Source organism: Mustela putorius, unplaced genomic scaffold (genome assembly GCF_011764305.1).
Source record: "Mustela putorius furo isolate JIRA1106 unplaced genomic scaffold, ASM1176430v1.1 tig00000281_pilon_pilon_pilon, whole genome shotgun sequence".
NCBI lineage: Eukaryota > Metazoa > Chordata > Mammalia > Carnivora > Mustelidae > Mustela > Mustela putorius.
Window position 1 is genome coordinate 19544811 of NW_025421343.1, and position 24326 is coordinate 19569136.

The window sequence follows — 24326 nt, forward strand, 5'->3', positions numbered from 1 at the left end:
AACAACATCAAGAAATAAGAAATCTCGGCTTCATAGGACTTACCAAAAAAAAAAAAAAAAAAAAAAGGAAATTTCCCAAAGAGAAACCCTATCAGTTTCATTTTAAAATACAGAGAATTCATGGACAAAGTCCAGACTCATAGGGATATAAGGAATGTTTATGTTGCACATTTAAAATGATTCAGTATCTAAATTTCTGAAGTGAGTATATTTTTTGGAAGTATAATACCCAGTTTCCTGCCTTTTCTGCCCGTTCACACTAGAACAGACTTAAAGCTAGCATACTTCTTCCTAAATTTGGGAACTGCAAAGTTTTGGATACCATCTTAGTAACAACAGGGATAAATTCTATCTATAGCTCAGTTAAAGGCTTTTGGCTTTTTTAGTTTGTTTCAAACTGCATACCTTCTTAGCAGGTATATACTCCCTCCCAGTAGGTAACACAACAGAGACAGTGTCAGTAGATCACTGCTACCCTTTATATTCTTATAGACAAACTCTAGCTGTTCTTTCAGATATGATGATGCTCAGTTTACAGAGGTGCGATCAGGTTTGGACGAAACATGCCTGAAGCCAACAGGACAGAAAACAACACATGGCATGAACAAAAGACGTAAATTAAAAGCAAGTTAGTTAAGGTATGGAGAGCTGTCTTCCATTTTCTATTTGCTGCAGGAAAGGGTTTTAAAAATTTATTAAGAGAGACTCTTCGTGACATCTAGTCTAAGCCTTATGTATGTGAGGAAACTGAGGTCCAAGGTCTCAGAATCATAGGGAAAACTTTATTCCCAGATGAACAATACTTTTTCTCCCTATAACTTCCTTTGGCAAATTCCTAACTCATGCTCATAATTTCAGTTATTGAGGATTCTGGTTCTTTAAACTTTGTGTGGTACAGGTCATTTCACCCCTAACTATGTCTCAACTTCTTATTCTTGGACTCTTTCTGCCATAACACTTTACTTCCCCTTCCTAAGTGAGGTGCCTAATGAAGCTTCTGTTACTTAGAATGAATCTGTATTTAATAAATGAAATGATTAACAAATAGAAAATTGTATATACACTATAATCAATAACCTCTTTGCTGTCCCTTAACACAGCAAGAAAGCTGTCACCTCACGGCTTGTGTACTTTCAGTTTTCTCTGTTCATGAAGTTCTTTTCTCCAGATATCCATATATTTCACTCATGTCCTGTAGGTGGTTCAATGTCACTTTATCAGAAATGTCTTCCCTAACCACTCTATGTAAAATAGCAATTCTCTACTCTTCTCATTCTTTCTCAATATATATTACCTCCTGACACATTAAATATTATTTTTTTCTTATTATGTAGAATATAAGTTCCACAGAGTGCAGACTGTCACTGCTATATCCCCAAGTGCTTAAGAGCAGGGCCTGACAAAATAAGCACTCAATAAATATTTGTTATGAAGAGTGGATGTTCAAAATGTGTATCTGATAAAGAATAATAAACATCAGAAAAATAACGGCTGTCAAAAAAATAACAAGATTAGTCAGGTTTTTTTCCCCTTTCTCCAATTTTGTAAACAAGTTTAGTATTTTCAGATTATTTTAACAACTGTTTTGGCTACACCAAATTACTTCCATGTTTTACATAGCATGTATTTCAAAATGACTTTTAATGACTTTTAAAGTATTTTTCACCTACAGTCATTTTTAGACAGCTATCTATCATGAGACACTTCTCAATTCTTTAAAATATTATAATTACTGCTCTCTCATCTAAACACACCTATAGTTCTTGCATTGATCTAGTAGTTAAGCATGAATGCATCTAAGATTAGAGCCATGAGGCAACACTGCGAAAGGAAGCAAGAGTGCTATTTGAGGACTGATGATTTTTCCTCAATTAAGCAGTGGCGGTCTGAGTCATTCAGGCTCTCAACATGACCAGACTAATTAACTATGTACTAATTCTAAAGAATGCTACAAGATGCCACAAGAGAAAAGGATTTAAGATTATTTAAGTTTGGGAAAAAACCCAGTAACATGCAATAATTTGAAGACATTCAGGTTCTCCTCTAGAAAGGAGGACAGATGACACTTATTTTCCATATTAAAAAAATGTAATCTACTTGATTACCCTAAGCATGAGTTTATAAACTGTATACTAATTTTATTATAAAATCTGTCAGAGAGCTACCTATTTTTTACAACAGATAATTTTATAAAAGGTGCTTATAGTCCCCAAAGTTAGCTCCAAAAACTTGATCAGTAACTTCTCAAATGAATAGTACTATATTAGAACCTAACCACTACATCTAATAATGAATAACCCTATAAGAAAACTTATTCACAGTTTAACCTGATGTGCTAAGTCTTTCTCTTGCAGTCGGAGAAGAATCCAAAAGAACTAGGGAGAAAAGTGATGAAATGAGATTTCTGTTTCAGTATCTGAGTGTAGGTAAAGACTGAACTCAGTAAGAGTCTCTTTTTGGTGATATAAGCTGTCCTTTCTTCCGTACCTAGCCTCAGACTGTCCTGTGTACAACACATTTCACTCCACCTCCTCTTGCTTTCAACTACAGTTCTCTCCTTCTACCTAAGTATTGATCAAAATATGCAGTTTTATAGCTCTTCTTGTACTCTGCTGTGGCTGAAGGATACAGGCCCTTCAGGCCAAGCTTTTTCTGCTACCACTCACCTAAATGTACCAAATGTAAATAGTCTTCTTCCCAAATCAAAGCAGATGGCTTGGAGCAAGTCATACTGGTCATTGTCAAAAAAGAGCTAAAGAAATTAATAAATCATATTTTTAAAAGATTGTCCAAAAATGATGTTTGGATTAATAACTAGAGTATAAGAAAATGTGGTGTAAAATATGCCATGCAAAACAAATACAAACTTGAAAAATATATCTACAACTTATATTAAATAAAGATAATCTATTTAACAGTTATCTTTTCATCTTACTCCACAAGTCTGAGTGCAAAATTTTACTGTCAGATTCACATATATCAATAATTAAATTTTATTTGGGTACTATGTCCCAGGTACTACATTTTTTTTTTAAGATTTTATTTATTTATTTTACAGAGAAAGATCCCAAGTAGGCAGAGAAGCAGGCAGAGAGAGAAGAGGAAGCAGGCAGAGAGAGAGGAGGAAGCAGGCTCCCCGCTGAGTGCACAGCCCGATGTGGGGTTCGATCCCAGGACCCTGGGATCATGACCTGAGCTAAAGGCAGAGGCTTTAATCCACTTAGCCACCCAGGTGGCCCCCAGGTACTATATTTTATCTTTAATTTTTATATTAACTCTGTGAGGATTTATGATTGTCTCAATAATAAGAAAATGAAGACTTATGGTAAAATAACCTGCTCGAGGTTACACAGCTAAGTAAATGGTGGAACTGGTCTCTGGACTCCAAAATACATGTTTAAACACTGATACTACGTTGTGTACTACACTTCTCTACAAGTGAATTAAGTCTTATAGAAGCTGAAAAATCGAAATTCTTACTCTTTTCCACACACCTCCTCCACCTCAAATGTTCCCCATTTTACCAAGTTACTCAAGCTATTCTTCATAGATAGATCTCATTGTTCCTGATCTCCCATACTCTCTACCTATCTCATCTCTTAAACCATCTAGAACCCATCTACCAAGTCTCAACTACCTCACAAGCTGAAACACAAAAGAGTTTTCTATGAGGGTACACTCTAATGACAGAGTCTATATCCAGACAGAATATAGCAGGTTAAACTGGAAAAATAATAGACTCATATTCCAAAAATAAGGCTTCATGCAAGCAACACTTGATATTATTAAATTCTAACACGTGGGACAACCTTTCTGAGTTAAAATTCTTTTAACAGAATTTATTTTCCTATAACTTTTTCCAGCTTTTCATTCAGTCCTTCTTCCTAGATATTGGCTAAACCCCTGCTTTAGTGATGCTTCTGTAGCAAAATCCTTCCCTCTTAAATACTTTTGTCTGCTTACCTAAATGAGTTTGAAAACTGTCACCAACACAAAACACTCATTATCTACTAATCTTAAGTTCCTCTTTCCTTCCAAAGAACATATCACAACACGAGAAAGTGGCAGGCAGCTGTACAAGGATCTTACAAAACTTGAGCTCTTTAGCAAAATATGTAATAATAATAGCACCATTTTACAGTTTTACAGTGTTCTCTATTTTCAAGTGCTTTTCTTAAAATAATTTTAAAAAAGACTTTATTTATGGGGCACTTGGGTGGCTCAGTTGGTTAAGCATCTGCCTTTGGGCAGATCATGATCCCTGGGTTCTACAACTGAGGTCCAAGTCAGGCTCTCTGCTCAGAGGGGAGCCTGCTTCTCCCTCTCCTTCTGCCCCTCCTCACGCCTATGCTCTCTCTCAAATAAATAAATAAAATCTTAAAAAATTTTTAAAATTTATTTATTTGAAAGAAAGTGAGCATGAGTGGAGGGGGAGGGGCAGAGGGAGAGAGAGAAGCAGTCTCCCCACTTAGCATAGAGCCCAAAGTGGGGCTCGATCCCAGGACCTGGGGATTATGACCTGAGCTGAAGGCAGACACTTAACTGACTGAGCCACCCAGGCACCTTAAAGTGCTTTCATATACATTATTTCATACTTCAGCAGTCATATGAACTAAGTTTTATATGTACTATTCTCAGATTAGAAAACTATCTCAGAGACACTGTCATTTTGCCTAGGTCCCAAGGCTATTATGCAGAAGAGTCAGGACCAAATTCTAGACAGAGACTCTCTATCCAAGCTTTTTCCACTATTTATCGCTATCTCTATTTTTAAAAAGTGTTTGATATATAATAATTGTCTTTATAAATAAAATTTCATTTTTCCCTTTCAACCATTAGGTAAGTTATATGCTTAACTATAAAAAAGGGAGATGGTCTGACATAACTATAGAAGAATGACAGCAAAAATCAACTTCATTTAAAATTCCTATGTAAAAACAAATGATCCAAAGGAGATTACAAATAAATATTTTTCTTAATAGAATTTAAAAAAGTAAAAATCCATAGCAATCAAGCTAATCTCTAACAAAAATTTTAACCACACTGTATCTAATAACCCGGAAAATAAAGATAACTTTGACACATAGAAATGAGCTATAAAAAGCATGCACAGAAAGGACATGCTTTCATTTAGAACAGCATGCTTCCATTAAATTTGCAAGCAATCCAAGGAGAATGTAAAACTGATGAAATAGAACTTACCTACTTTGCAATTAAATTAAGTACACATTATATAAAGTCTGTTCTCCTTTTTTGGTCAGAACAAGCCAACAACAGCAAGTAGCCAGAAATTACAATTAATATAAAAGAAAAATCTAAGAGGAAATGGGTTTGCTAGACTCATTATATTTTCAGTCTTAGTTTCAAGAAACGAGTGATTATTTGCAATGAAGTTGGCAAGAGAGGAAATTAAGTTAAATTTTATCAATCTTTTAAATGGCTTTTCTCAGTGCAACTTTTATTGTTTTTTAAAAAGGGGGAAATTCTCTTTACTATTTTATACCTCTTCGTAATGACATATTTATCTCTACTGCTGACCATGAATCTTCAGAGCTCACAGAAATAAAATGGATTTTTAGGAAAATAGCTGGGTTCAGTGGTCCAAATTATCCTATTTCTTATATTAAGAGGAAGTCAGATAGTATAAATAATGAAAAGCCAAATAAGAGATCCAGTAAGAAATTAACTTAGAAGGCGACCAACTGTGTAGCTTATTCTTACCTTGGTTGTTTTTTTCACGGGTTGACATTTTTGCTGGTTGAGACAAAAATGACACATCTTATAATAAAAACTGGGCATTTTCTTAAATGACTATAATAAATGAACTTCTCTTTGATTATTATGAGCTAATAAAGTACAGTGAATAAAACAAGACAATATGCTTAAAAATTAGCAAAAATTTAACTGATATAGAAAGTTTTTTTTTAAAGGATTTTTAATTTACCTTGGTTGATGATGACATCTTTATGCCTACAGAAAAAATTCAAAGATATTTATGTTATAATTTTATTTTGCTTATCATAAGAATCACCTCAAGAAATTATAAAAGCTTCAATGTCTAGGCCACACCCAAGATAAATCTTTCGAAGTGAAATTCGGACATGGGTATTTTTAAAAGTTTGTCACTGGTCTCAACTATTAATATATGTATCTTTTAAAAAAGATTTTATTTATCGAGAAAGCGACAGAGCTTTCTGTCGCTGAGTGGGGAGGAAGGGCAGAGGGAGAGGGAGAAACACACTCCCAATTGAGTAGGGAGCCCGATGCAGGGCTTGATCTTGGAGACCTGGGATCATGACCTGAGCCGAAGGCAGACGCTTAACTGACAGAGCCACCCAGGCGCCCTCTAACATATACTGTTTTAGAAAACAATGAATATTCCGTAAGATCACCTGAACAGTGAAAGCAGAGACAGAACTTACAAAAAATCACTGAAATCTTAGGGGATTATAGAGATCTATTATTTGAGTGGGGAACATTAACAGGAGGATAGCTTTCCTTTTTTTTGGACACTTAATTAAAAGAAAAAACTGACTTAGAACAAAAAAAAGGATAAATTATAATATAGATTTTTTAGAAATTGATCCAAAGCGGGCATATAATTATCCATGCAAGCATGACAGTCACAGAATTATTAATTTTCAGATATAACTAAGAAAGTATAATACCTACTTGTCTGTATTTTTTATAACTTTTGATATTAATTTTGACGTTGAAACTGCTCTCAATAATTTATTACGACTCTCATCTGAATTTTCCCATGAATTATGTGACTTTTCAGCTGTTGGTGGTCGTTTTATGCTGGAAGAAACATATTAATTTCTTAGAGAAAAATTCTATGGGTAGCAATGACATGTAATTGACAGCTTAAATAGAACATAAAAGCAGCAAAACATTTCCTTAAAGCTAATCCAGAAAAGAGAAGGAAGGATTAGTTGAAAGGTTCTGTCTGGATGAGTGAAGGAGTTAAGGCAATGAGCAAATCTGTTAATAATGTTCACTATTATTCAGAAGATTCACTAGAAGAAATATTATTTGATTAAAAAATAAATCTGTGCTTTTTGTTGATAGAAAAAAACACATATGCTTAAATCCTAGAGTAAAATACTTCTCATAATTTGTGAAATTGTGAGATTGTGAAAAAACCTGTACTTTTTTTAGAGTTATTACAAAGCTGCTATTTTCATCTTTTATATTCTTGTGTAATTAGATTATATATGGTACAAATGACACTGTCTAAGTAAAATGTGGGATTAAAGGTAAAACTCTTGTGACATCCTTTAAAGATAATTTCTACCCATGATCAGAAATAAACATGACTTAACACAAGAGTGCTGTATTATCAACAATGATTCCATATATGTATAAATGAAATTACTGACTTATAATTTTTCAGCTGCATTGCTAACTATCCTACCACTCATCCAGTCTCCAACACTTCTTGCAATAGTATATCCAAAGAGCAATTTAGAATGGCAAGCGCATTTCCAGGAGACCTTAAGAAGCTGAAAAAAAAGATCTGGGACAAAGAAGATACCAAGTCAAATCAGAATCTTAAAGAGATTGATTATAAAAAAGCCACCTTTAACCACACACAATCCAAAGTTACATAACATTAATAAATTATATCCAAGAAAAACTCGAGACCAGGCAAAAATAATTACAAACCATTTAGACAGCGTAAGAATCTGCGTGAGACACACAGACAAATCATTTTTTACAAGTTAAACATGCATCAATCAAATGGAGAATGTTTGTTTTCCCAAATTTCTATTAGGGATTTGAGGCAGAACATTAAATTGAGCAAATAAAAATATATTATAAATCTTTGAGGAATGGCTGTCATTTTACTAAAATCCTAGTTAGTTCTGGGAATGGTTTAAACTTTCCTGAGATTTCCAAGCAGAAGTATATGAATAAAATATATCTATACCTAACCATAAAGCCTGAATCAGCATTTCTATAGCAGGTATGCTATAAATGAAATGAAAATTTCATTTTCAGTTGGTCTAAATATCTGATTACAAGACAGGTGTAGCACTGAACTCCCAGCATGCAGGTTTAGATCCCTAATTTAGGTTCACACACAATGTTAGAATGTTTCTCCCTTCTCCCCCTCTCATAGCTTTAAAATATTAATTATTACAGACACAGAGAGAAGCCCTCAAGCAAGCCTTTAGCATAGAAAAGACCGGTGAAATGGATTTATTTCTCTACTCAAGCAAGAACTTATCCTCCCAAAACCCAAAACTGAAACTGTGATGCAGTCACAATGAAGAGCCATTTGTGAAGGGCCCTTAAAAGTTCAAGGTTGTAATGATGCCAAAATATGATGAGGATAATTACAAATGGCAATTTTCTGTCCATGGTTATAAATTTATGCATAGCTTAGATAAATTTTGGTAATTTTATTATAAAAATGTTGTCTGGTATTAAAGCAGGTTATTAATAACAGTCTTCCATTCACCAAACTGTTTGTAACTGAGATTTTCTTTTTTCCAGTTTTAACTGAGAAATTTTGACCTTAAATATTTCTTTTCCAAAGTGCTAAAATAGAGATTTTAGCAACAAAGAAGTGGTGGTGAGGGGGAAGCCACCAGGCTTTTCTCTTGGAATCCATGGATAGAATAGCTTTTCTCAAGTCACAGAATTTAGGTATCATTACAACCATTCCCTAGCTCTGTACTCAGGGACAGTTAAAACCTTTTGGTGGGAGCAGAATTCTTGCTTTCTTGAGTTTGTCTGTGTATTTGGAGAGGCTGTGAAGAGGGCTGGGGAGAAGGTGATGCTCGAATTTGTGGACTTTGATCATTAGAATGAGATTCCTCTTTTTTTTCTCTCTGTCCTTGTGGTTTTTCTTTCTTTTTTTCTGTACCACTGTAAAATAAAGTATAACATGGAACAACACATATTTAAACAAAAAAAAAGATATTTCAAACGATGGAATTCAAAATACTAAATCAAACAACTAATACAATTTACAGCGTTTTCATTTAATGATGAAAATATTTCTTTGAAAATTCTGGAAGCTATTAAAATCTTCAGTAAAGAATTTATAAGAATTTTAAGGCAATATACCCTATGAAGATTGTTTGGAGACCAAAATGGCCCAATGCATTTTGCCATCTTGGTGTATTTTGGGGAACAACAGCAGCTCTCTTAACTGACTTCAACTTACCCAAATCAGAGCATCAGTGACACTTTCCATTACCTCTGTAAAACATACTGTATATATATATCAAGACATAGAAAACCCTATGTTTAGTAGATTATTCTGGTTCCCATTTCTTCTGTGTATTTCTCCTCCTGCCAGTTGAGTTTTAAATTTACCAGGAATTGTAGGTATCCTCCCACCAACCCAGAACCTGTTTATGCCAGTTGTACTGATTATTTTAATTACGTAAATTAATTAAGTACCCAAAAAACTTACAAAATACATGTAGAAAAGAGAACTTTTATTTCCATGAAAACTAAGTTGAATGCTCTGGGAGATTCCATAAAATAGAATTACTAAAAAAAAAAAATGCCATTAAATTTTACGTAGGTGAGACAATTAAACAAAGTTAAGGAAAAAGAAAAAGAAATGGGTTCTAAAAACTCTTGTTCTGCCAGAGTTTTAAATTTATTTGTCTTAAAATTGAAAGTAATAAAAAAAATAATTGATGGCTGTACTTTATGCAAGATAGTCAACAAGGAATCTAACCAGACACACAATCAGAAAGAGGGTGGGAACCTCAGCCTTTCATTAAAAAATTGACAAATCTATGTGAATATATTTGGAGTTAAATATTTAAGATATTTACATATAAATTCTTGTGATTCTGCACTTCTGATCTTAATTTATGAAGCATTTGCCATTCCTAATTACTGGATAAGAGTCCTTATACTGCACATTTTTGACAATATTATAAACCAGATGGAATCAAGATTTGAATTCCATGGTTGAAAAGGCAGAAAACTATGAACTGTCTACAGTTCTTAATCAAAGGACATTTTATAATTTGACTATAAGGTGCATAATCTACAAGGAAGTATGTTTAAGAACATTTTAAACAAACATACATAGTAAATACAATTTATCACACAGTAAAAGTTAAAAATACTAAAATATAATTTTTAAATTAAGAGAGAGGGTGCACACATATACATGGGGGGGGAGAGGGCAGAAGGAGAGAAGCTCAAGCAGATTCCCCGCTGAGCTCAGGAGACCCCCCAATAAGGGGCTCCATCCCTTGTCCCATAAGATGATGACCTGAGTTGAAACCAAGTCAGACGCTTAACCTACTGAGTCACCAGGCGCCCCAAAAATATAATTTTTAAAATGACATTCAGTCTGATTCAGTTCTGATACCTTGACTTCAGACTAGGCCCCAAATGCCTATTTATTATTCAGTTTTTAAAAGTATGTACCTCAAAAATATCAATATTTTGAATTACACTGTAATTTTATAGTCATGGTTAAGGAATAAAAGTTATAATCGTGTTCAGCCTCCCACTTATATACCAAAGATTCTATTTCTCCTTTAAAAATTGCTGTATCACAAATGCACTGCTTGCTACAGAAAATTTGCTTATATAATTAAATACAGTGATTCATATCTCATCAACAAATGTTTATCAAAACAAAACAAAACCAGGAACAAAAATACATTTAGTAAGAATGCAAAGCTTCTTCACACAACTTGATAAATACATGAATGTAAACCGAGTATAGGCTGGGTATCTACATTCATAGTTAAAGAACTCAAAGGACATGCTCACTTTAATTCCATACAGCTCTATTTCATTTGTTTTCCAAAGTAGAATGAATTATCACTTTCAGACAATTTTACGTTAGCTTTTCTTTCCCTTATTATAAATGGATACCTTTTAGCAGCAGATGAAAGAGTTTCCTTTCTTGCAATTGCAACAGAGCTGGTGTGGCTTGGCTTTCTGTTTGCACCACTCCCGTTGGTTATACAGGACATAGAAATAGCTTCTCGAAGGCCTGGAGGGCCTAAAAGTGGTTAAGAAAAAATTTTTACATCAAATTTTAAAATACTCCTCAAAAATTGGAAGTTTAAAAAATTAAGTCCATTAGTCTTAGAACTAAGTAAGCAAAGTGCTCCCTCTGGTATGCAGCATACAATATTAATGTCTCTAAACTTAATCTTATCAAAACAGACCTATAAAAAGGCCATGCTAAATTACCACACTGCAGCTAGACTTACTCTCTAGCGAAATGGTTTGCCCTCTACACACAACAGCTTTAAAACACATGATGCAAAGTAAATCACAAATTTCTACATCACTGATTTTCAGAAATTTCAGCTCTACTGAAATCAAATTATTTAGAAATTCTAGAACCACAGGGGCGCCTGGGTGGCTCAGTGGGTTAAGCCTCTGCCTTTGTCTCAGGTCATGATCTCAGGGTCCTGGAATCGAGCCCCGCATTGGGCTCTCTGTGCAGTGGGGAGCCTGCTTTCCCCTCTCTCTCTGTCTGCCTCTCTGCCTACCTGCAATCTCTGTGTCAAATAAACAAAATCTTAAAAAAAAAGAAAAAGAAAAAGAAATTCTAGAACCATAAATGTTAAATCTGACAGTTATTTCACTTGCCAACCTGTATTACAATCATCTATAATGTTTCCTTAATATGGAGATTCCTAGACCTAATCTCTAACCAAGTAATTCAGAAGAAAGGAAGATGGAGATATCTATTGTATTTACTTTTTTTTTTTTTAAAGATTTTATTTATTTATCAAGAGAGAGAGGGGGAGAGAGAGAGCACAGGCAGACAGAATAGCAGGCAGAGGGAGAAGCAGGCTCCCCGCTGAGCAAGGAGCCCGACGTGGGACTCGATCCCAGGACACTGGGATCATGACCTGAGCCGAAGGCAGCTGCTTAACCAACTGAGCCACCCAGGAGTCCCTGTATTTACTTTTTGAAATTTCCCAGGAAAATTTTTATTTATAAGAATGTACAATAACTTCCAAATTATGCTAATACCATTGGTCATCAGATTTACTGCTAGACTGCCAAACAAGTGACTCCTTGTTATATTGACAGCTTTTTTTTTTTTTTAAATTGTGGTAAAATGCTTATAACAAAGCTGACCATTTTAAGCATTTAAAAAGGTACACAGTTCAGTGGCATTTAGTATAGTCACAATGTTGTGAAGCCATATTGGATTGCAGAACATTCTGATTACCCCAGACACCCTCTATTCAATGAACAGTCACTCCCCATTCTCTCCTTCTTCCCCTCAGCCCATGTCAACCATTAATTTGTATTTCCTCTATATATCTGCCTATTCTGAATACTTCTACACATGGAATCATACAATATGTGCTCTTTTGTGTCTGGCTTATTTTACTTGGCACAATGTTTTTGAGGTTCATCCATGTGGCAGCATGTGTATGAGTACTTTATTACTTTTTATGGCTGAGTAATATTCCACTGTATGAATATACCACATCTTGTTTATCTATTAAGGGACACCTGGATTGTTTCAGTCTTTAGGTTTATGTGAATTGTGCTACCATAAACATTTGCTTACAAGTTTTCATTCAAACATCTGTTTTCAATTCTACTGGGTATAGAACTAAGGAGTAGAACCACTGGGTCACATGGTTATTTTATGTATTACTTAATGAGGAACCATTAACACAGCAGCTGTTCATTTATAATCCCACCAGCAATGCCTAACGGATTCTTATTTCACCACATCCTTACCAACACTTGCTATATTCATTTTATAAAAACAGGTATTTATCTTGGGAGGGGAAGCAGAGGGAAAAGGAGAGGGAGAGAATCTCAAGTACATGCCCCACTGAATGTGGAGCCTCCAATGGGGCTCTATCTTACCACCCTGAGATCATGACTTGAGTCAAAATCAAGAGTCAGATACTTACTTGACTGAGTCATCTAGGTCGCCTGCATTTTTTTAAAATTATAGCTAAACTTAATATAATAAAGTGCTCAGTTAATAATGTTAAGTGCCATTTCACTGTAGTTTTGATTTGCATTTCCCTAATGAGAATCTCACTGAGTTTGTTGGCTATTTGTATAATTCTTTAGAGAATTATCAAGTCCTTTGCTCATTTTTCAATAAGACAATGATAGAAGTTGTTCACAATGCTCTCTTACAATCCTTTTATTTCTGAAAGGTCCCCACATTCATTTCTGATTTTAGTATTTAAACCTTCTTTTTCATTCGACATAAAAGCTTGTCATGTTTGTTCATCTTTTAAAAAACCAACATTTGGTTACACTGGCTCTATTGTTTATCTGTTTTCTACTTCATTTATCTCTAATCTTTATTTTTCTTTCCCTCTGCTAGCATGGCTTTGGGTTTAGTACTTTTCTTTTTCTATTTCTTTAAAGTCAGGTTTCTGATTTGAGACCTGTTTCAGCATAGGCATTTACAGCTACAGATTTTCCTCTGAGCACTGCTTTTGCTATATCAACAGCTGGTTGTGAAATACAATTTTTTTTTTAACTTTTTGTTACACACCCAAAAAACCCCATTAACCATTATGTAAAAACAAACAAACAAACAAACATATAGTCTGCAATCCACTTTCTATGCTCTTTCAATGTCCCAAACCTCATTTCAAAAAGGAGATCAATCACACCCATTGGGTATGGTACCACAGCTGTAGGCCCATTACATTATTGCTATTACATCAAAACCAAAAACCCCAAAAATGCAAATGTTAAAAAGGTTGCGAAGAAAATGGAACCCTTGTGTATTTCTGGTAGGAATGCACCTTAACCTTCTGCAATCTGGCTATCATCTAACCATTTCATAGACATTTTTCTTGCCAAATGGTGACCTTAGTTCTTTGTCACTAAATTCAATGGCTACTTTCCAGTACTAATCTTGCTCAACGTTCCTTCAGCATCAAATACTGCTGATCACTCAGTCAAGGACAATGTCCTTAGTTTCTAGGACACTGCCTTTGCCTGAATTTCTCCTTAGCTCTCTGACCATTTTTTCTCACTCTCACTTGCTGTATCTTCTTCTCCTGCTTAGATCTCCCTCTGACTCCCAGATTTATTTCTTTGAAAGAAAGAAAAAGAGTGAGAGTGCTCAAACGGGGAGGGACGGAGGGAGAGAGAATATCCAAGCTGACTCCCTGATGAAACAAAGTGTTTTACAAAAGAGTAAAAGGCAGTTACTGGCATCAAGGCATTCAAAATCTTGCAAGAGAATCATACTGGCAATGTAAATATGTGGTAATCAGAATATCACAGAAGTACTAAGACACATAACTCTGTAAAGATGATTAAGAATACAGAGCTCAAGAAAGATTCCCTAAAAGAAATGCACAACAAACTGTTAAGCCAGGTAAAATGTAGGTGATAAGATACTTGGATCTTATTCTAGTATGTGTAAAGAAACAGAAAGAATGTAATAGCTAAGTGGGGTGTTTATGTGCATGGAAGGGAGGAGGCAGACAAAAAGCTCTTTGTATGGTGAGAATGTAGAACAAGAGGGAGCAGAGTTCAGATGGCACAGGTAAGCAGCAGTCAGATCATGGAGACTATCTAAAGAGAATAGAGACCACTAAAAGGTTTTGAGCTTAAAAAAGTAGTTAGTTCAATTTACATTTTAGAGAAAACCCTCTAGTGGCTATGTGAAGAGCAGATTTCAGGGCAGTGGTCCAAGCATAAGATGATGGGAACCTGAAATAAGAGCCTGGTAGTATGAATGCAGAGGAGGAATCAGTTTTAAGAAATGTTTAAGACTTTAAAGAATAAGGAATTCTGTTTGGAGACATTTTACATTTACGAATTCTGAAGGATAACACACAAGCAGAGAAATCTAGTAAGTAGATAGACAATTCTGAAGTGCTGAAGTCCAGATCTGGGAACAATTTGGGAAATGGCACTGATAAGTAGTGGCTGTGAAAAATCATGAAGGTAGGTGAGTGCTGATGTAATCTCTTGGCAAGAAACTTTCAAACCCAGTTTAAGTATTTTATTCTAGGTGCTCCCACAGCACCCTAAATCTACCTTTTTAATACCAATTACTTATAATTTTGTAATACTGACCTGTCATCTCAGTTTATCTGAGGTCCTTTGGGGGCAAGGTAGTGTTTTTTATTTCTTTAATCTCCAGAACTTGAAACAGTGCTGTGTACAGTGAAAAGATGAAGGAAACAGACACTGACATACAGTATATGGTACAGAGTAATATTAATAACCAAATGGTTGCTACATGCTAGGCACTGTCGTAGGTACTTTACAAGTAGTATATCCTTTGATTTTAAGCATAATCCTAGCAGGGATTTACTATTATCATCCCAATTTTACTGCTGAAGAAATTAGAGAAATTATTAATATACTCAGGGTTCTACTGTAGTAGGCAGTGAAACGAAAATTTGAGTCCAGGCAGAAGGAATAGTAAGTAGAAAGAATTCTGCCAAATGTAGAGTGACATTTCAAGCTGTGCCAGGATAACAGATAGGAATTTACCAGGGAGAGTATGGGGAAAGGACATTCTAAGTAGATAATAGTACTAAATCATCAAGGTCCCCAGATTTCAGTAAAAATAGCAAGAAAAGGCCAAAAGAAGATTTTCGTGATCTCTTTCAATCCTATAGTTTGATTTGAGTAGCTCTTGGTACTGGGACCCCTTAGTATTTGGATGAAAGAGTGAAAGATCTCCTAAGGTAGAGGCAATGCCTTAAGTAAAGCAGAGGCAAAAAACAAAAAGAAACTGTGAGTGAATGCTTGTTTTTCAACTGAGAGGTCTAAAGTGTATTCTTTGAAAATCAGGACCCAGAAGAATGGAACATAAAAATGATTACTGCTGTTAAACACAAATCCATGACTGGAATGCACCGTTAGCTACACACACACACACACACACACACACACACCCCCTCTCTTCCAGGGCTTGGGTATTGTAAAATCTGAGCTGTAATCTCAAAGATTAGCCTACAAGACTGGAAGCAACAGTAACCTCTAGTAACCAAAGGCACAAAAGTAAAAGTAGTTCTAATTCTGAGCAGCAACCCAGAAACTTAGGCTAAAAGTCTATAAACCAGGAAGGTATTAATTTGGTTTTAATCACAGTACAAATCATCATAATGCCAGTTAAAAAGGTAGCAATAATTTTTATGACATGAGGATACTAATCATATAGTTTATATTCCTGATGACAAACCCAAGCATATGACCTTTCTGGTAACTTAGCCTGACAATTCCTAAATACTTCTGAACTTCACTATGCTCTCGACTCACACAGAAAAGTTATCACTAGAAACTACTACATATTCAAAATCTCACAATCTAAGGGCACCCCGTGGGTCAGTTGGTTAAGTATCTGACTCTTAGTTTTGGCTCAGGTCATGATTTCAGGGTTATGAGACTGAGCTCCAGATAGGGCTCCATGCTCAGCATGGAATCTGCTTGGAATTCTTTCCTGCTCCTCTCCCTGCAAATAAATAAATAAAATCTTCAAAATCTCAAAATCTCAGATCCTGGCTACCCTCATCTATAAGATCCTCTTGTTCCTACATCTATCCCAGTAACTCTCTCTAAAGCGTGTTTTTTTTTTTTAAACCACCATTTCCTGCTTCTAAGACTTTCTTCTTCTTCTTCTTTTAAAATTTTACTTATTTGAGAGGGAAAGCACAAGCAGAGAAGGGGAAGAGGCAGAGGGAGAAGCAAACTCCCTGCTGAGCAGAGCCAGACATGGGGTTTGATCCCAGCACTCTGGGATCATGACCTTAGCAGAAGGCATACGCTTAACCATCTGAGCCACCCAGGCACCCCTAAAACTTCCTTCTTCCCACATTCAATTTAACAAGTACTTACCGAGTTATCCCAAGAATTAGTAAGAAACTATGTTAAGAAACTTACTTACTATAGTAAGAAACTTACTAAAGTAAGAAACTAAACTGTTCTGCCTTCAAAGAGTTTACAATCTAGCAGAAACATCAAATATACATACCAAAACAGACACACAAAAAACTTTTAAATAATTCCAAGAAGAGACAATAAATGGAAATATTTTCAGGAACTAGTTTGAGCTTTATAAATAATGGGAACATTTTTGATCAGGAGAAGGGTAAAGGTGGTCCATGGAGGAAGAACTCTAGCTGATATTCAAAATCTTGTATTTATCTCAGATTCTCTATCACATGCCCATAGTTCCAACTGCAGACCTCTTCCATTCTCCTCATACTCAAGCTCCTTTCCTTTTGTCTCACAGGAAGGTGCACTTTAGTCCTTTTTAATTCCTAATGACCACTAATTTTTTTTAAAAAGTATGTTTTGAGCTGAGGACTCCTGGGTGGCTCAGTCGGTTAAGCGTCTGACTCTTGATCTCAGCTCAGGTCTTGAGCTCAGGGTTAGGAGTCTGAGCCCAGGATGGAACATCTCAGAAGTCTGATCTGTTGTCAAATGATAAAACACTCTCCCATTTCCCTCTACAATTACCAGCCATTTTAGCCCAAGGGCCTATAAGGGAAATTCACACCTTTCAACCTGATCAGTGTAATTTATTTATCAACAGCATTTACAGCAAAATTATGACAACCCTGTCTTCTCCCAAATGTTATTTGAAGTAAGAGGCAATGATACAAAACTAGTGCCTATCTGCTATCCCAGATTCTATATAATTAGGATTGTTTTCTTTTAGAAAACTGACACCCTCCACATTTCAATTTTTCCTCAGGGTTCTCTCATTTCTCAAGTAGCATTTGCAATGCTTGATACTTTTGGCTTACCAACAGTTTCCTGGTTTAAGATGACTGATTCCCACCTTCAGATAAATTTGATTCCTTTGCTTGTATACCATTGTGTACTAACAGCTTGTCTTCACATAATGTCACTGTATTCTCAAATTACATTCATTTGGTCACCCCAAGAGGTCTTAATGGGTTTCCCAGGCACCAGCTGTGACATAATTTGTCTTCCTGGCAGTTAATACTGCCTAAGTGTTCCCTGGGCCTTCCCGTTTGTTCCAAAGTACAGGTAATTTTTTTTTTTCTTTTGGCAGGAACTCAGTGGCAACTGCTGCATATATTATGAACACATGCCGTCAAAAGGAAAAAATTCTCCACAGAAAAGAAGGTATATGAGAAAATTAAATGACTGGCTACCTAAAAACTGTTAGGAAAACTTTCTACCTCAGATAAGCATCTAGCATAACATATTCAAGAAAAAATAGGGCTTAGCTTTAATACTGCTGGCACATGGGAGAGGATAAACTAAAAGAAGAGAACTAAAAATACTGAAATGACTAGTTAGGTGTATATCTGATTTTGGCATTTACTGAATGGCAATACTACTATGAAGTAACACAGCAGAATGTCATTAAGCCATAAGCATACACACTATTAACATTTAGTTTTAGTCACATCTAAAGTGAAATCATGCCCTCTGCCCATATCACTACCATCTGCAAAACTAGTTGACTTCATCAATAAGGAAGTTGACCTGTGCTTTTAACCACAGCTTTGCAAAAAGGTTCCACACTTAAAATTATCCATGGGGGTTTAGCCTTACTCCTCAAGAAAAATCCTCTAGAAAATGTAGCTATCTTAAGAAGATGATAGTGATTATTGTCCTGTCAGTATTTTACATGAAAGTGAGTATGATAAATTCTAATTTCACAGAGGACTAAAAAAACTCACATAAAATTTTCCATAGTATTGGAAATTACCTTTTCAATAAAGAAAAAAATAAAAAATACCCACAAAATAATTTCATTTTTTAAAAAAGTATTTTATTTTAAAACGTTTATTCCAAATGTTTATATCATTAATATATTAATCCTGTTTAATATTAAAACTGACAGCTGACCGGGGCACCTTGGTGGGTCACTTAGTTAACCCTCTGACTCTTGATCAGGCTATGATCCCAGGGTTGTGGTTTCAAGCCCCATGTCAGCCTCTATGCTTGGCAAAGAATCTGAGCTTCTCCCTCTCCCTATGCTCCTCACTCTGCTCTCTAAAATTAAAAAATAAAAAATAAAAACAAACAAACAAACCAAAAAACCTGACAGCTGATCTATTAGGTTATATACAAACATCAATAATGAAGAATCACCTAATAATTTTTCCAATTATTTCTACTGTGTACTATATTTAAATTCCAAAATAAAACTATTTAGAATTTCTAATAATAAATTAGAAAAATTTAAATATATTTACTATATTTAAATAAATATATTTAAAATGTATATAAATTTAAATATATATATTAAATATATATATAAATATATATTAAATAAATGTATTTCTCTTGATCTCTAAATATCAATCTCAGAAAATATAACTGGTCAGGGAAATTTCTCCAATAAAGGGAACTAGAGCAATTAATTCTTCACAATGAATTATGCTCATCTCTAAAATAATATTTCCCCAAATTATTATATAATCAACTTTCCCATTAATCTATTATATGGATAGCGTTTCAAAGTAACGCTAAAGTAGCGTTCAAAGTAACGCTGTGCCTAAAGTAATGAAGTAACTTAAAGAATAATCGCTAGTGGACACCATTTCAGAATATAACCATATTGGCACATTCTAAGAACAGCTGTCATAGTAAACTTATGAAGTAGAATCAATGGAAAGAAGCTCTGTATCTAATTAATAATTTAAAAGAATTAAGAGTTAGTAGTATATGGTGGAAAAGAGTTCCAAAGTAGCAGCTACAGGTGGTTCTGTAACTCCAGAACTGGGTAAATCTCAACTAAAGAGCCTTAAATAAAACTGATCCCAAAATCACTTCAGAGACAAAGAACTAAGTCTAAGGACAACTGAAAAAAAAAAACCACCAGAAAGAGTAACATACAAAAAGTATGTTCCTAGAGAATACGAACTACAGATATTTAGCTGTATTTGTATTTTATGACATTGAAATAGGTTAAGTGATAAGTAATGGGTGTATATACAAACTACCATCGCCTTCCAAATTATTTATTTATTTATTTGAGATTTTATTCATTTATTTGGCAGGGAGAGCACAAGCAGGGGGGAGCGACAGGCAGAGGGGCAGGGAGCCTGATGTGGGGCTCGATATCAGGACCCTGGGATCATGACCTGTGCCTGAAGACAGATGCTTAACTGACTGAGCCACCCGCGAGCCCCAGCCTACCAAATTATTTTAAAAGCAGTCTTTAAATTTCTCTATAAATATTTTTTTACGGAAATACCTTGGTAAATTAAAAAAAAAAAAAAAAAGAAAATCAGACAAAAATGTTTAGATTTTTCTCATCATAAAATTACAACATGCTGTTAAACATAATAAATTCTTAAATTTTTAAAACTAATATGAACTATTAAAATAAACTTTCAAAAATATTGTGATAATAACCAAACACCGCATCATTTTCTCTTTCAGAATTAAAATGCTTATACAGAATCAGAAGCTGAGGGTACGTAACAGCAGTTATAGATTGTAAGCATGTTCTTTCCCTACTCCAAGTTTATCCTCCCTGTAAAGTCCACATACATTAACTGATCTGGCTCCCCATTCTACTCTAACAACTCCAGAATCCTTTATTAAAATCAATCTATAACCAAATAAAGTTTTGTCTGGCTTGATCTTGGCAGTCCTCAAAGCTGGTTCTCAAAAAAATTTAAAGACTGCAATGTAACATTATTAGCCCAAGTGGTTTCTATTAAGTCTTTTGCCAAACTTATCATCCCTCATCACTGACACATTTATCTTAATAACCACTAGTGGAGAAGATCAATCCAGCCACCTCTCTAACTCTCCACTATTTTTTTTTTTTAAGATTTTATTCATTTATTTGACAAAGACACAGCGAGAGAGAGAACACAAGCGGGGGGAGTGGGAGAGGGAGTAGACTTCCCGCGGAGCAGGCAGTGTGATGCAGTTTGACCCCAGGACCCTGAGATCATGACCTGAGCCAAAGGCAGACACTCAACAACTGAGCCACAGAGGTGCCCCTGGTTTCTCTTCAGATTGTGTAAGTCCATCCCCTTTTACTAACTCTTCACTATTAACTACTTAGGCCTAGTGTCTTTGAGCGTGGGAGATCTAAGAATGGGAATCATGCTGTGTATGTATACCACATCCTCTTTATCCATTCATTTACTGAAAGTACAGCACAGGGAATATAGTCACTAATGTTATAATGTATGGTGACATCACGTGACAACACTTATCACGGTGGCTCTGAGTAGAAACGAAATTGTTGAGGGATGCCTGGGTGGCTTACTTGGTTAAGCATCTGCCTTCAGGCTAAGGTCATGATCCCAGGGTCCTGGGATGGAGTCCCACATTGGGCTTCCTGCTGAGCAGGGAGCCTGCCTCCTCTCTACCTGCCGCTCCCCCTGCTTGTGCTCTCTCTTTCTCTCAAATAAAGAAATAAAATCTTAAAAAACAAAACAAAACAAAACAAAAACACAACCAACCAGAATTGTTAAATCATGATACTGTTGAAAACGTACACCTGAAACTAATAACATTATATGTCAACGATATACTTCAACAGTAAAAATTAAAAATAAGTTAAAGAAAAGGGAACCACAAAGCCAGGCAGAATGAACCACCTCAATGCATTCAAGGTGACTCAGCATCTTTTTCTTAATGTCTATGGTCTTTCATTCTCTCATCATTCCAACTCATCCTTTTGACCACCCAGGAACAATTTTACCTTCTTGAAGAGCATCATTTTCTCCTGAAGAAGACTGATACAGAATGAAAAGTTCCAGCCCTAACAACGTGAATATTTAGTAGCCCCATTCAGTTTTATCTCTTTCCAGTCTATAGCAGAGGTAGTCTTCCAAGGCCAGTAGTTTCTTACCTACTCTAGGATACTTACTCAAACTCTCAGGAAACTAGCCTCATCAATTACTACCACCTAGTGACACCCCCACTAAAATCTTTTCTGCCTTTCTGTCCTTAGCATATCTTTGTGCTCAAGTCTATAACATCTTAAAAAAATAAATAAATACATTAAAGCTGACTTCCAATTAGCAACTTCCTCTAGCTACTATCATCTTCCCCTCCCAGGCAAATTTTTTGAAAGTGTGGCTACAGTTGCTACTCCCAGTACCACAATTCTCAACTGCTGCTTCTCAAAAAACTGTAATTTGATTTGCAATACTATCACTCCACTGCAATTGCTTGTTGTTTCTAGTAATCATGCAACTGCCAAATCCAATGGTCAATTCTCAGTCTTTGTTTTATTCAATCTCTCTGTAGCATCTGACAATATGAATCACTCTTTCTTTGCTGAAATACTTTGCTCCCAACACAACAATCAGGAACCTTGTTCCATTTTATATCCTCTTTCTAAGGCTTAAACTATTATCCACAAGCTAAATATACCCAAATTCTTACTGCTAGCCAAGATTAGCATGAACACTAGCCCTGCAATTCAGCTATCTATATGTGTCTATCTCCACACCATATATACCGCAAACTCATATTCAGAAACAGATTTCATAAATAGCCTCAGTTTTCGCCCTGCCAAAATAGAGAATTATGCCTATGTCTGCCCACTCTATGAAAAAAAATCAGGAAAAATATGAAATAATAGAAACAATTGCTTGAGTAACATGAAAGAATTTAAAATTCTTTCTAGGTGGTTGGAGGAAGGGAAAGGCCACAGGATATCTGCTCCAAACTCAGAGTAACAGCATCCTAGTGACTTTCTCTCAACCTGCAAAAAACCTCAGTATCTTTAAGTTAAAATTAATATTGTATTGGCATCGGTAATGAGTCTCAGAGCTTAAGTTCCTCAGGATTCTGCTCACTAATGACCACTTAAGGCCTGGAATAAGGCTACTTAAATTATGATGATTTTTATAATTTCTGACTGACTCAAAAAGTACATGCTATATTCAAGACACAATGTTAATTCCTATCGGAGATACAAAAAGAAGATTCAGTTCCTGCCCTCAGTAAATTCGTTATCTAATTGGAATATACTAAATTCACCCAAATACTATGAAAGCCTTCAAGTACAATCAGTGGTATTACCAAAAAACTCCCATTTAAAATAATAAATACTATACTTTCAGAATTTCTTAGGAATAAAAAAAAAGGAAACAAAAAACTACAGTCAGTTAATCCAGAAGAGAAATATAGTTTATACTCCCAATTTCAATGTCACTGATAAAATACACAAGTTTTATATATTACTACAAAGAAGGTGCTGCAAAAAGCAAGATTCTTCCTACTTTAACAATTACCTTTACTTGGAACTGATTTTTTCACTGAGGCTACATGATCTTCAGAGATTGCAAGACGCCTCAATACATCAGCCAAAGCTGCCTTTAGCACAGTGATTTCATCTTCTTGTTGCTGAACTCGTAACTCAAGAGCTGAGAGGCGATCCTGAACATCAGATGTACTTGCGGCAGAAATACTATCATCTACAAAATGAAGAAAATAAGGATATTTTAGAATGAACTGTTTAAGAAAGAATTTAATAACAAATAAGATCTATTTATGTGAGTCTTACAAAAGACAAATATCCGTGGGAACCCACCATTTTTACAGATTAACTTCTGCAAATATTTTCACAGCTATTTGAATGAATTAAAAATAGTAAAAGTTAATACATCTGACACATAATTAAAATTGTGAAAATCTTCCCCATGATCAAATTTTCCCTATTACTATACTATCACCTTAACTGGTTTTTTCGTCAAAACATTCTCTAAATGTATCACTTTGGAGACTTCTGAAAACTTGTAAGACAGTAAACTATCCAAAGCATTTTTTTTTTTTTTTTTTAAGATTTATTTGAAAGCAAGCCTGCACCAGCAAGCGGGGGTGAGGAGGGCAAAGGGAGAGAATCTTCGAGCAAGCTCCTTGCTGAACATGGAGCCCGAATCAGGGCTAGATCTCATGACCCATGAGGTCATGACCTGGGTTGAACCCAAGAGTGAGACGCTCAACGAACTGAACCACCCAAGCACCCAGCCAAAACATCCTTGTTAATCACCACATCATGAAAATAAAAAAGGAGTACAAATCACTTCAGTTTTGCTTTATGTATCAGATTGGGAGCCATTCACCTTCAGTATCAATGATCAGAAAACACTCTTTATTTCAGTCTTTATTATTGTACTCCCAAAGTGTCACAAAATACTGCTATATATTCTTGCTGTTCTTTCTTACCCACTAATGTGCCAACCTCTTGGGGGGAAAAAAATTGTTGTTTCTGTAGAGTACCCAGCTAATATTTAGTTGCTTTAGGTATGTAACAACAACAACAACAAAAAGACTAAATAAAGTTTAGTTACATAGCAATTACATAGCTACATAGCAATTACAAACCACTTCCAAAGCTATGTAACTTTAGAATACACTGTTGGGTCAGTCAGAACCTAAAAATATAAAAAATT

General features: G+C 35.2%; 1 protein-coding gene across 6 annotated transcripts in view; it reads right to left on the minus strand.

Moving 5' to 3' along the window:
- The window catches only part of EML4 (EMAP like 4), a 156323-nt gene that overhangs the window by 61733 nt on the left and 70264 nt on the right, over positions 1–24326 (minus strand). For 2 of the 6 annotated variants that reach the window (XM_004770918.3, XM_045079175.1), the window contains 6 exons: positions 23166–23348; positions 10867–10996; positions 8704–8877; positions 6673–6801; positions 5945–5970; positions 5722–5754 (listed from right to left, as the gene is read on the minus strand). In XM_004770918.3, coding sequence (XP_004770975.1) covers positions 5722–5754; positions 5945–5970; positions 6673–6801; positions 8704–8877; positions 10867–10996; positions 23166–23348 — 675 coding nt within the window. Of the gene's footprint in view, positions 1–2666; positions 2753–5721; positions 5755–5944; positions 5971–6672; positions 6802–8703; positions 8878–10866; positions 10997–23165; positions 23349–24326 lie in introns of those variants that run through there. The other 4 variants (XM_004770920.3, XM_004770919.3, XM_004770921.3 and 1 more) reach the window with 4 other exon arrangements.